The sequence below is a fragment of the Elgaria multicarinata genome, chromosome 8 (assembly GCF_023053635.1).
Source record: "Elgaria multicarinata webbii isolate HBS135686 ecotype San Diego chromosome 8, rElgMul1.1.pri, whole genome shotgun sequence".
In the NCBI taxonomy this organism is placed as follows: Eukaryota; Metazoa; Chordata; class Lepidosauria; order Squamata; family Anguidae; genus Elgaria; species Elgaria multicarinata.
Window position 1 is genome coordinate 110112792 of NC_086178.1, and position 14179 is coordinate 110126970.

The 14179-nt window shown below is 41.1% G+C and overlaps 1 protein-coding gene across 9 annotated transcripts in view; it reads left to right on the forward strand.

Moving 5' to 3' along the window:
- Window positions 1–14179, forward strand: part of KCNMA1 (potassium calcium-activated channel subfamily M alpha 1) — a 720064-nt gene that overhangs the window by 421043 nt on the left and 284842 nt on the right. For all 9 annotated transcript variants that reach the window (XM_063133182.1, XM_063133180.1, XM_063133181.1 and 6 more), the window contains exon 4: window positions 11701–11794. In XM_063133182.1, coding sequence (XP_062989252.1) covers window positions 11701–11794 — 94 coding nt within the window. The remainder of the gene's footprint in view (window positions 1–11700; window positions 11795–14179) is intronic.

Consider the following 14179-nt stretch of genomic DNA (forward strand, 5'->3'; position numbering starts at 1 on the left):
TAATAGCCCTGTTGTCCCAAAGGCTTTTGGTTGATGGAGATGGGAAAGTGGGCAGTGTTTACAAGGAAAGATTATCGGCAATAATGCCCAAACAGACTCTGGAAAATATGAAACTTTGAAGTTTACGTCTCTGTATCTCTACATCGGAAATTAATGTTTAGTCTTTGCTCAATCTGCAAGTTGTTAATTTTTTTAAAAAAAAGTCTTAATAAGAACACACATCTATGTATTGTAGTGCAACACAACACAACACAAGCATTGCATTCTTAACTGGCTAATTGAAATTGTGTTGATTACTGCATTCGTTTTACCAGCCTGCTTATACTGAATTACCCACCATCTGTGCTTGGTGAATTATGAACAAAGGCGAGATGACCAATGCAAGCTTTCGTTCTTCTCAGTGATCACCCTCCCCCAGCTGTGGGATCTCTTCCCACTGTAGATTTGACAAAATCCAAGCTTGAGCACTGGATGATCTGTTTCTTTTGCCGGGCCTTTGAGGGCAAAACTAGACATTACATGGCAGACAACTGTGGAGAACAGCAAGTTTGCATGGAGGGATATCAAAAGGAGGGGCTGTTCAATCCCTTTCCTTCTGGCCATGTTCAGCTCAAAATCATCCCGTTGAGTTGATTTTTCTACCTGCAGGGGAAAAGATACAGGTTTTCACACCAGGCTCGTGGTTATGTTGGAGAAATTTTAATGAATTTGAAGAAATTATATTTTACTTTCCTGGGGCTGTGTATGCTTTGCAGCTTTGCCCCAAGATGGAATACGCAATAAATCTTTTTTAAATAAAGAGAATTATTCTTCACTTTAATTTTAGGATTACATGTTCAACATATTCTTTTCCCTTCTGAGAACAGCTAGCAGCTATAATGGTGGTTGCTTTCCATTGGCCAGCTGGATGGGTGGAATAATTTAGGAGACATCATAATGTTTGTGACCCGCCCAGAGAGCTTCGGCTATTGGGCGGTATAAAAATGTAATAAATAAATAAATAAAATAAATAAATAAATAAAAAACTTCATCATTATATCAAACAGGAATATATGAGAAAGGTGCTCCATTTTTTAATTATTATTTTGGGGGCCGATTTCTCCAATCTGCATCAGCTGGAAACAAATGCAGACCAGATGTACTCTGTGTTTGGAAGTCCATTTCTTTCAGGACTTGCAGTGCATTCTGTGGAACAGAAAAAAATATGTCCAATGGAACGTGCGCATTTGAGAAGGGTGTAAAGAAAAATGCATAGATTTCAAAATGCGTACAAACACACTTTAATGGATGTGTCCCCCAAAAATCACCTTTAAAAAATGGAGTTGTGCAAAGGTATGATTAATTACAATGAGGCTTGCAAATGAAAACCTCGCAGTAGATTGTGTCCCTTGAGTGTCATAGGGGTTTTCTGCCTTGGCAAAATGTATTAAGACAGACTTGGTTACATCTGAGCTGCGTTTCAAATCATTAACTAACATTGCAGGCTATGTATATGTACGTTTTGGGGTAGCTGTGTGGGCAAAATCATTTGTGACTTCAAAGGTAATTAATCCTTCCCCTTGAATATATATTAATTTGTTAACAATGTATTGACTTTAGTGGCTTCCCTTTGCTTTATCTTTACGGTTTATCAATTCCACGTTCAGCAATCGCTAGATCTTATGTTCATTTAAACTCTAATGACAACCTGCCCAGTCAACTGTTCTCTAATTGTTAAATGGAATGCTATAGAATCTCACCAATGCCCTGTTAATTACTTCCCGGCAAGTCTGTAAGATGGGAGGAATAAATTATAGATAAGCAATCTATGGGCCTTCTGTCTGTGCAATTAGGTGATATGAGGCCACTTGTCTGTGATATTGGGGTTCCCACAATGTAAAGGAATGATTTATTTTGACTTTGTTTATACTTGCAAACCATGAAGCTGGAGGGAAGGAGGGCAAAACTGAGAGAGATGTGTAGGAGGCCAGCTGCTAACTGGCCAGAAGTTTAAAAAATGCATTTTTTATCAAGCCTAGGAAGACAAAATAAGGTTCCTAGATAGGATGTTGAAGGTCAGGGTCTTCAAAGTAATATTTTCAGAAATGCTGCCTGTTCTATATGTGCAAAAGCTAGATAAACAGGCAGAGACTGTCTCAACGTTTGGGTGAGATTGTGATGTCATTAGGAAGGATTTTGGAGCACTGAGAAATGTAGCCTATAGCGATTCACAATTCATAAAATACTGCAGGCCGAACAAAGGTTTCCGAAATCAAGCCTGGGACAATGGGTGGGGTTGCAAAAGGTATTAAGTTGTTTTAGCGGGGAAATTTAGTTATTATGGTAGCAGGTGGTGGCAGCTTCCTTTCTCTACCCCCTACTGGGAAAAAACGTAGTGTTGATAGTTAAAATATGGTTTTAAATTTTGTATATCTGTTTTTTAATGTTCATTGTTTTTAACTTTTGTAAACCGCCCAGAGAGCTTCGGCTGTGGGGCAGTATATAAATGTAATAAATAAATAAAACAGTGAGCTCTCAGCAGCCACGAGCCTCTGCTGTCACCAATAACATTACAAGCTAGTTTTTTCGTTAAAAAATAGGGGGAAATGTGAACCTTCTGCCACCCATTGCCCTCTGGCAAAATCACTTGAAAACTTTCACCCTCATTAAAAACAAACAAACCGCAACCTAACAATATAATTATTAAAAAAACTAGATAAAATACAGCAGGAGTAAAATAGCATTATATCCTTTTAAATTTAATCACAGCACATCAGAAACATCCTTCAGAAACACAAAAAGCATTCATGGGAAGAATGGTTTTAAAACGGCATTTGACTTAAATTAGTGTCGGGACCTTATTTGTCTACAGAGTTTATTCCACAAATGAGGCACCTCCACTGAGAAGCCTGCCCCCTTCACCTCTGTCAGTGAAGATGAGGTTCTCTTGTATTGAGCACGAGAAGATACTTGTGCAATACAATACAATATATGGGAGAAGGTAGCCATTTGGAATACTGTTTACAATTCTGGTCACCTTATCTCAAATACATAGGCGTGCGCAGCACATTTCATTAGGTGGCTCGGCCAGGGATTTTTTTTAAAAGGGTTTCACAGCACATAATTAAGACAAACCTGTTCTACATAACATCTTAATGTTAAAATCACTGAAATAAAGAACGGGAGACATTCAATGTATCTGAAATTAACACCACTGGCTATGGAAGTTAAAGAACTATGGCAATAGGGGAAAGTTACATGTATTCCGTTAGTCACCAGCAACACATCATGTTTTTTTTTATTGTTTTACAGAAAATATTCAGAAATTAGGCCTACTAATTGGTTGCATGAAGGAAAGACTTCTTCACACAGCACATAGTTAAGTTATGGAACTCACTACCACAGGATGTGGTGATGACCACCAATCTGGATGGCTTTAAAAGGGGGTTGGATAAATTCCTGGAGGTGAAGGCTATCAATGGCTACTAGCCCTGATGGTTGTGTGCTATCTCCAGTTTTTGAGGCAATAAGCCTGCATGCACCAGTTGCTGGGGTACATGGGTGGGAGGGTGCTGTTGCACCATGTCCTGCTTGTTCATCCCTGGCCGATGGCTGGTTGGCCACTGTGTGAATAGAGTGCTGGACTAGATGGACCCTTGGTCTGATCCAGCATCAGGGCACTTCTTAGGTTCTTAAAATACATCCACACCAATATCGGGAAAGCTGCCACACTTAAAACATGTTCAATAGTCAGGAAATTTCTGAATCAGTAAAAGACAGCATGAGTTGGTAAAGTCCATCATGTTCATCTAGAAAGACCACCACTCGTAAGAAAAGAGAGATGATGATAAATAGTAATGGCAACCCTGTTAATTTTTAAAAATGATTTTTTTAAGAAGGATGAACAGTTATCAGCAATTGTTTCAAAATATACAACATCCCAATTATATCAAACAAATTGGAGAGGAAGGTCTATGGGTCAAAATGCATTATTTAAAAATGAATTACTGTTTTCTAGCACCAACTAGAGTTCCACTTCTTCCTTTGCACTACTCAAGCAAGCGAGCCAAACCACATACCACAGAGGATGACTAAAAACAACTATCTATATCTATGTTGGGAAAGAATTTCCTTCACGACTCAAAATTCCTGATCCCACCCAGCAAAGGTTTTGGGAAATCTCGCTCATATTGGCATAGGTTGAGATATTTTGCTGGTCAAATTCACCATCAGTAGAACTCCAATGGAAATACCTTAATGGAAATGTCTTTGTGACTTTTAACAATTTTACTTTGGGCTTTCAGTCTAGAGAAACTGCAGGTGAATGATATGAAATAACTAACAATTACAGGAGAAGTGAAAAACCATTCTCCATCCCACACCCCACCATTAGGCTGACCACATGAAAAGGAGGACAAGGCTCCTGTAAATTTAACAGTTGTATTGAAAAGGGAATTTCAGCAGGTGTCATTTGTATATATGGGGAACCTGGGGAAATTTCCTCTTCATCACAACAGTTAAAGCTGCAGGTGCCCTGCCCTCTTTTAAATTTTGCCACTCTAGTATAGCTCCTGCAGCTTTAACTGTTGTGATGAAGAGGGAGTTTCCCCAGGTTCTCCATATCTACAAATGACACCTGCTGAAATTCCCTTTTCTATGCAACTGTTAAAGATACAGGAACCTTGTCCTCCTTTTCATATGGTCACCCTACCCACCATGCCTATTGGCACAAGAGCTAATAGTTAAATAAAAAAAATCAGTGAATTTGTTGGAAAACCTTAGGAAAATTTAAAGCAGTTCTGTGATTTGTATCACTGCTTCAGTGTGCTGAACTATCCTTGTCATTTTATTAAAGGGGTATGAATTTATTTATTTATTTATTTATAGTTTCTTCTATTTTATTTCTATGGGGAAAATAAATGTAATGAAGTCCAGAACTCAGATACAAGGAATGGAAGGGGGGAAATCAAGTCAGGGATTTGGATTTTAAAATTGTTGAGGGGGGAATTTACAGACCTGATAGTCCCCAAAGTTTTTGGCACCAGGGACAGGTTTCGTGGAAGACAATTTTTCCACAGATGGGGGGAGGGGTTTGAGGGGATGGTTTTGGGATGATTCATGCACATTACATTTATTGTGCACTTTATTTCTATTATTATTACATTGTAATATATAATGAAATAATTATACAACTCACCATAATGCAGAATCAGTGGGAGCCCTGAGCTTGTTTTCCTGCAACTAGGTGGGTTAGGCTGAGTGTGACTGGCCCAAAGTCACCCAGTGGGTTTCAATGGCCAAGTGGGGACTAGAACTTGGATCTGGCAAGTCCCAGTCCAACACTCAAACCACTATGCCACACTGGATTAGACAATGGCAGGGCCTGTCCCCATCGAAAATGAATGGAGAACCTCCAGCCCACAGGCTGGATGCAGCCCCTGGGGGTTTCCATCCCTGTGCAAGCAAGCTTCTTTTGCTGTTAACTCTGATCACTGATTGGGGATAAGAAGATATTTAAAAGCATTTAACCTCTAAATATCCTGCAAAGAATGGGATAGTTGCAAAGATTTTGAGCAGTGCCTTTTGCAGGCAAGAGAGCTGCTGCACAGAATTAAGAGGTGCATTTTACAGACCAGAGACCTGCTTACTTGTGAGTAGACATGCAGAGACTTTGAATTTGGGATGCTCTTTAAAAGAGTTGCGGAGTAATTCATTCAGAAGTCTTGTCCTGCTTGCTTCTGAGTAGGGCTAGACACACAGAGAGACGCGCGGGCAGGCAGCGCTGCTTGCACCTGCCCGGCGCCCAGGTAGAGCGTGCTCGCCCAGAGCCCCCTTCCTCCTCCATCAGCAGCAGGAAAGGAGGCGCCGCGCCACCCACTACACTTGTGCACACGAGGAGGAGCGAGCAGGAGGAGGAGCAGAAGAAAGAAGGCAGGGGCAGCCGCGGCTCAGTTTCCCCGCAGTCGAGCTCTGCGCAGCCGCCTTTGGCCCGCGTTTTACACACACACACACACACACACACACACACTGCAATGGGAAGTTTCCCCAGGCTTGAGATTCGGCGGCGGTTACCTCGTTCCTCCTCAGTTGATGGCCCTGGAAGAGAGGCTTGCCCAAACACGTTTGAAGAGTGGGCGGGGCTTAGCAGCACATTAGGGGGTTCAGTTGAACCTGTTGAACCTGTTGTCTGCACGCCAATGCTCAAATAGGATATCATAGCACTGCGGGGAAGAAAACCCAAGATGATCAGGGGGGTGGAGAAAAGCCAGTTACTGCAGCCGAAACTCTCCCCACGGCCTGAGTTCGATCCCAGCGGAAGCTGGTTCTCAGGCAGCCGGCTCAGGTTGACTCAGCTTTCCATCCTTCCGAGGTCGGTAAAATGAGTACCCAGCTAGCTGGGGGAAAGGTAACTGTGACTGGGGAAGGCAATGGCAAACCACCCCACTACAAAGTCTGCCAAGAACACGTCAGCGAAAGCAGGTGTCCCTCTAGGAGTCAGCAATGACTCAAGTGCTTGTACGAGAGGTTCCTTTCCTTTTCCTTGGGGGCAGTTAGGTTGGGGGGGGAAGGCAATTTAGGGATATGATAGAGACTTATGGTATAGAGAAGGTGGATAGCAAGAGATTTTCTTATAATAGTATCCGTTAAGATCTGCCAGGGAGGCCCTTTTGCACATCTACACATCTATCTCTGTAGGTTATGGAATTCCTTCTTCTGGGAGATCACTGGACCCCCCTCCCTGATGTCATTTTGCTGCCTCCTGAAGACATTCTTATTCTGGCAGGCATTTATCCTAACTGGAGAACAATTAACCTCAAGGGATATTTTAACTTCCTCTGCCACTCTGTTTGTTTTACATAGTCTGTTTCCCTTAATGTTTTAAAAGTTTGCTTGGATTGTTTTCAGATTGAAGTGAGGGCTGGCTTCGTTGCTTTTTTAAATGGAAAATGGAATGAACAATATTTATGTTAAAGACTAGAACTCCGGATTACCCAGTAAAATTGGTTGGGAGACGTTCAAAACTGACACATGGAAATGTTCGATTACACAACAAATAATTAATTTGTAGACCTCACTACCACAATGTAGTTATCGACAGTGCCACTGATTTAGATTGCTTTACAAAGGTTGAGACAAAACTCACGGGGCAGTATCCAAATTTGGCAGTCCACCAGCTCTATAGATATTGCCCTTGCAGGAACAACTGCTAATATAATGGGAAACTAGTGTTGGCTAGCACAACTCAGGAAACTATCTGAAACACCCTTTTCTTCCATGAGCTCTGCTGAGTTATCCCATTCTGGAAGGGGTAGTTTCAACTAGTTTCTGGTTGCGCTGGATACTGCCCATAGAGAAGAGTTGTCATTGCTAATAGTGTTTGATGGAAATATGTGGAACTTCTTTTGCAGGCCGTATACCACTGAATACTGGTTGCTGGGGTCAAAGTCCTAGGGAGACTGCTGTTTCCATGCCCTGTTTGCACGTTTTCTGGAGTTATCTGGGTGGCCATTGCTGGAAACAGGATGCTAAACTACTTGGGATCCTTGATCTGATGTTTCTTTTCAAAAATATTCTTTTTAAAAAAAGAAGTCTGTTTTCAAAAGTTATAAGTACAATTTATTGCTATGTCTTCCTTTGAGTTGTACAGTCAGGCAATAGATATTTGGAAACTTTGTGAAAAAGTCTAACAACTGAAGACAGGATTACTTAGTACAACCACTTGTATCTTGGCCCTTGGGCCACTGGTGAATAGGCTAGCCTGTATGACTACACATAGGGATGCTAGAGGAATTCAGTCTTTGTGAATTCTGATATGAACTAACTTGTTCCACACTTCCCGGACTGATGTGTGGATCAGAACAGAGTTATCCTTCAGATTTTGCACTTCTTCAAATTTTGCAATGCAGTTCTCAGCTCAAAAACCTATCAAAAAGGATTTAAAAAGCGTATTGTGAGATGAAATACATTTGGAAATGTGTATTTTGAAAGAAAATATGTTGAAAAATTGAACCGGCATTCCCAGGAAGGTAATCTTGTACACTATACATTGCTTAGACATTTCTTTAATATAAGCAATTCATAAATACAATTGAATAAATATGTCTGTATTTAAATTCATTTTTGTGTGTAATTTAAATATATATATATGCAGGTTTGTACAGAATTGGGACAGAATAGATTTATAAATGATCACACAAATGTCCTGGACCAGAAATGGACTAGTATGTTCATCCATAACAAAATTTGGCCATCCCTGATCTATACCGTCTCTGTTTATATATGAGAGATAATATTTGGTATGTGACGGTTGCATTTGTACATCTTGTCTGTTTGTCAAATTGGAATGGTTCAAATTCAGCTCCTTCCCCACTTACTCTTGGGCTATTACCATGAGGGGATCTACACTAGTATATGAAACATTGTTTTCACAGGCATTGAATGTTTTATTCTTGAACGATTTAAAACATAGCTGGTTTTAAAACGTTTACTTAAGTTTTCTCTTTCCATGGGAATGCATTCCTATAGGCCACACTAACAAAATAATCTGTTTCTTCTACTTCCCCATCTGCAAATTTCCCCTCCCACTTCCTCTTCTCTCTGCTTCAATTGCCCCTCCTCTGTATTATGTTAGGCAACTGCACCTGCGTTTAGAATTCAAACAGTTTGGGTGGGATTGTATTACTTTCACTTTAGACCAGCCTTCCCCGACCTTGTGGCTTCCTTATCTTTTGGACCACAACTCCCAGCATTCCTCACCATTTGCTCTGCTAGGTAGGGCTGATGGGAGTTGAAGTCCAAGGCTTCACAGAAAAAAATGGCTCCAACTTTGGGCGCGAAAATTAAATAAACACGCCCCCCAGGAATGCGATTGGCTAACAAAGAAGTAAAGGAAAGCTAATTAATACGGCGAAATCAGCCACATCATAACAAATACAACAAGCTATTTCAGAAAAGTTCAAAATAAAAACCGGAGAAAAGACCTCAATGAAACGTCAAAACCTGAACGTCATGTGGCGTTATACTACGAAGGAAAGGAAAGGAAAGGAACCTCTCGTGCAAGCACTGAGTCATTACTGACTCTTGGAGGGACGCCAGCTTTCGCTGACGTTTTCTTGGCAGGCCTTATAGCGGGGTGGTTTGCTGTTGCCTTCCCCAGACGTTATACTACGAAACGCACACTTAAAACTGGTAAGACACGTTCTAACTAGACTAGTGTAGATCCCCTCCTAGTCAGGAACCCTTCTCCTTACTAGTTTTTGTATGCAAGGAATACACACACACACACACATATACCCAAGGCCCACGTTGAGCATGAGTCCACTGACAAGAGCACCCCTCTATTTTACCATTCCAACCTGCTTGTTCACCTGCCTCTTGCTCTGGCCCAGGCAATGGTGGTGGTGAGAAGAAGGAGCAGAGCAGATGCTGCTGCCTGCTTGCTCGCTGTCTCTCTGCCTGTCAAGCAAGTGGTAGTAGCAATGATGAGGAAAGGGATGAGAAGAAATGGCAGCTGACAATGATCGTGGTGAGAAGGCCAACTCACTAGGGGCAGGGGGATTGAGGATGTCTTGTCCTAAGGCCCTCAACGTACCTGGAGCCGGCATTTGAATGCAGGAGCTGTCAAAATATACGATTCACCACATCTGTGAAATAATGCAATCCAGCAATAGCTGCACCACACAAGTCTCCTGGTTGTATATTTCTGCTCTTTATTCTGCTGCTTCATACAATATGGAGAAGCTTGGAAACCAGATACATGAATGACTTCCACTTCTGCTTTCCCCACTTCTGCTATGATATCAATATGACTACTTGTACATTTCACCCATTGTCAGATCCACGACTTCTAGATAATCTTAGAGGATCTGACCACATGAGATGCACAAATCCCATTTTGCATGCTTCCTCAGAAGTCAAGGGAAACAGACAGCAGAATTCCACACTTTTCTATAAGGTATAAAATAGCCTTTGTTTTTACATTACTTTACTATCAGTACCACAATTATACTATTGGTTCCCTCACTTTTTGTTATCGTAATTCAGCCTTCTCTGATAAGAGCGGCGTGCTTTATATTTTGACACAAAATTTGCGGGTAGCGTGTTGAGCACCTTTCTTTCAAGACCCTTGAATACAGTTTTTGTACATTATCCAGTCTTCTTTGAACCCTCCTTGACCTATCCTTCAGGGAAATGTTTGCAACTATCGAGTGCCTGAGGATAAGAAAGGGCATGCTCTTGTCGGACTTGTTTGAGCTGTGATGTTTACAAGTAAATGGGAACCTGGCTGCATGTATTATACCCTCATAGCCTACTAATTTCCTTTGCTACCTTCGATTAATTACGGACATTCAGAATGCATAGAGTCTTGCTTGTTCAAGAATGTAGCCTTGTATTTGCTGAAGGGCAGCTATACTAACTGGTATGATACTCAGTGATTTATTTGTACCAATCACGTCACGGAATTTATTGTTGCTGCTGCTGTTGTTTTCCTTCTGTTGCATATTTTAAGCCCGAGGAAGCATAATTCCTGACCTCAGTATCGCTATGATGACTGAATGATAATTTGCTACAGATATCGAGGCACAGGTGCTTCACCCGGGGTCTGTAATCTGCCGTCTTCCCAACCATCTCACGGGAATATCACAAATAAATCACAATATACTTTCCCCCAATTAGCTATGAGCTGGTATATTGAAGTATACTACAGTACCAGTTTGTATAGAGAATGCTGCTGAATTGGACATAGCCCACTTCTTTAAACAGAACTACAATTTGCAATGGCTGCCTGAGAGAGAGATTGAGAGAGAGAGAGAAGACATTTTATTTAGTCTGCATGCGAAAATTAACCCTTAGAGTCTTGCTTCTGGTCCTATAATTTTTGTTATGCATTAATTATAACAGTGGGTTATACTCTTCTTTCTACTGAATTTATGGTGCTGTATTTATAAAGTAGCAAGCAAAGCTCCCCTAAGTTGTTAATGTGAAACATATCCATAACTATTTCCTTTCCTTTCATTTTATTTATTAACTAGAAGGGGGAGTGTGGAATATGATAAAATGACTTTAATTTGGCTTCTTTTTTTTTTAGAAAGATGTAATTTATTTTTAAGTTGTTGTTTTATTCAAAATCCACAACACTAAGTATAATAAAGCCAAAGTATGTGTATTAGGGTTGCCAACTGACCAGAAAAAATAATTTGACATGCTCGTGTGCCTTTCACAGCAGCTTGATCTGCAGGAATTTGCAGGCGAAGCTTTTCACAGCCTGGAGATTAGCGCTGTTGTCTGCAGATTGAGCTGCTGTTAAAAGGCATAGGACCAGGGGACACTAAAATGTTGGCAGCCCTAATTAGGTTGTTGAACTGTTACATCTTTAAGTACTCTGTAGAAAGAAGACAGTTCTTTAAGGGTTAATGTGGGATTAAGGAATCCTGTGAGATTTTCCTGCTTGTCCTTCCTTAAAAGTGCCTGCATGTTTCTGTTTCAGCTGTTAATTGAACAGGTGAACAGTAAGAATGGCTGACAATACAAACTGTTACTTTTTCATAAAAAGGAAAGAAAGATAAATGCCTGCTTGCTTTTGAGCGACTGAGAGGGCCAGAAACACGATCACAACTATTGAATTTAGTCCATTAAATGATAATAGTGGGCAGCGCTTAATTTCCTGTGTGCAAACTCTGTTCCCTGTAACTTACGCTGATCTTTTCTTTCCTCAAATAGCCCAATAGAATCTTGCCAGAATTTCTACAAAGATTTCACGTTACAGATAGACATGGCTTTCAACGTCTTCTTCCTACTCTACTTTGGCTTGCGTGTAAGTACCTGCCCCTATATTTCCTGGTTTGTGGGGTGGGTGAGCTGTTGCAGTATCTTTCCCAGAAGGACTTTTAGGGATGTCACCACAAGCTCTTCTGGATGTAAAGAGGTCTGTTGAAGCCAATCTGTTTTGAGCAAATTGCTATTCATTCATTCATTCATTCATTTTGGCTAGTCAAGATTGTCAAAGAAACTTGCCATGTTCAGAAAGATGCTTTTAATTGGTGGTTTCCCCTGATCATTCCTTTAGAACCCTCTTTTCCTAGGGCAGTAGTGAGAGGCCTCCATAGAAAACAATGGAGAAATACAGGATTTTAGTGCAGCTGTAAAGGCAGAGAAGGAAAAAAACAGGGTAGCAATAAAGATAAAAGTCCATGCTCTTTCTAACTTGGGACTTATTTTATGTGAAAAAAAAATAGGATTTCTTATTTGTAATTAATTAGTTTTTACACACAGTGTAACTGCATGCAAGTCAATGGAGCACATGACTTAACTATGTACCTGAGCACATGCACACATACACACACAAGCACAAAGATTATTCCCATACAACTCTCTCACACACCACACCACTTGTGTATTCATTCCTTCATACTGTGCTTCTACTATATACATCCTAATAGCGAAACAACCTTCCATTTAAGACAGGGGTGGGCAATTTGTGCTGCATTCCCCTGTGTGCAATATGCCAGGGGGCGGTAGCTCACTATGCCCCCTTCACGTACACACAAACTGCTCCCATTCACATCCACATCCACACTCTTTCCCCCTTAATCACTGACATTTAATCAGCCACAGCTTTAACACCCTCCTTTCCTCCTCCACCACGAAAGTAGGTGGGGGAAAGAAGGAAAAATAGTCTACTACAGGCTCTATGGTTCCGGCCATAGATTCATAGAATAGCAGAGTTGGAAGGGGCCTACAAGGCCATCGAGTCCAACCCCCTGCTCAAGGCAGGAATCCACCCTAAAGCATCCCTGACAGATGGTTGTCCAGCTGCCTCTTGAACGCCTCTAGTGTGGGAGAGCCCACAACCTCCCTAGGTCATTGATTCCATTGTCGTACTGCTCTAACAAGCAGGATGTTTTTCCTGATGTCCAGCTGGAATCTGGCTTCTTTTAACTTGAGCCCATTATTCCATGTCCTGCACTCTGGGAGGACCGAGAAGAGATCCTGGCCCTCCTCTGTGTGACCACCTTTTAAGTATTTGAAGAGTGCTATCATGTCTCCCCTCAATCTTCTCTTCTCCAGGCTAAACCTGCCCAGTTCTTTCAGTCTCTCTTCATAGGGCTTTGTTTCCAGACCCCTGATCATCCTGGTTGCCCTCCTCTTTACATACTCCAGCTTGTCTGCGTCCTTCTTGAATTGTGGAGCCCAGAACTGGACGCAATACTCTAGATGAGGCCTAACCAGGGCCGAATAGAGAGGAACCAGTACCTCACGTGATTTGGAAGCTATACTTCTTTTAATGCTTCTATTGTAGCATTTGCCTTTCTTGCAGCCATATCGCACTGCTGGCTCATATTCAGCTTGTGATCTACAACAATTCCAAGATCCTAGGAAGCAGGCAGGAGCCTTTGAGCAATGCTTCCTGGAAGCTGTAGGAAGGAGGCTTCTATGGCAGGAACCTTAGAACCTATTCCTAGAGCATTTCCGCTCCTTTTCCAGGCATCATCAGATGTTGAGCTTGGGGAGGTGGGCTGCCTACAGCCTGTACATTTTGCAATCCTGGGCAAAAGTAAACAGAATTCAGGCAGCCAATGTGGATCTATCAGTTTATGGTTGAAAGAAGTGGAAACACGGAACGTTAGTGTGTCAGAGGGTTGGGGATATGCAGCCACATTTTGTTACAGGGCTTCCACTTGTATCTTTCAGTGTATGATTTGTAGCCACAGAAGTCTAACAAAAAGTCTTGTCTTAAACCGAAAAAAAACCCTGAAAGCAAAATAGGTTTAAGAAAACTGGTAAAAACAATGTGTCAAATTTTGGCATAACTATGCCTGTTAAAAATAAAATCATGTATTCGTAGAAAATATATTTAATCTTAAAACAAATATGTACACTTAAAATTTAAACAGAATGGTCCACATACAACAAACATCAAACATAAATCCCAAATGCATTTTGACCATAAAGGTCTTCATCGGTGGGGAAAGACATACCGTATTTCTTCAATTCTAAGACGCCATCGATTGTAAGACGCACACTAATTTCAGTACCACCAACAGAAAAAAAGCTTTGATTCTTAGAAATAATAAACACACTCGCAATTCTAAGACGCACTCCATTTTTAGAGATGTTTATATGGGGGAAAAAGTGCGTCTTATAATCGAAGAAATACGGTATATGCGGATTTTTTAAAAACTTACTATACAAATTCTAA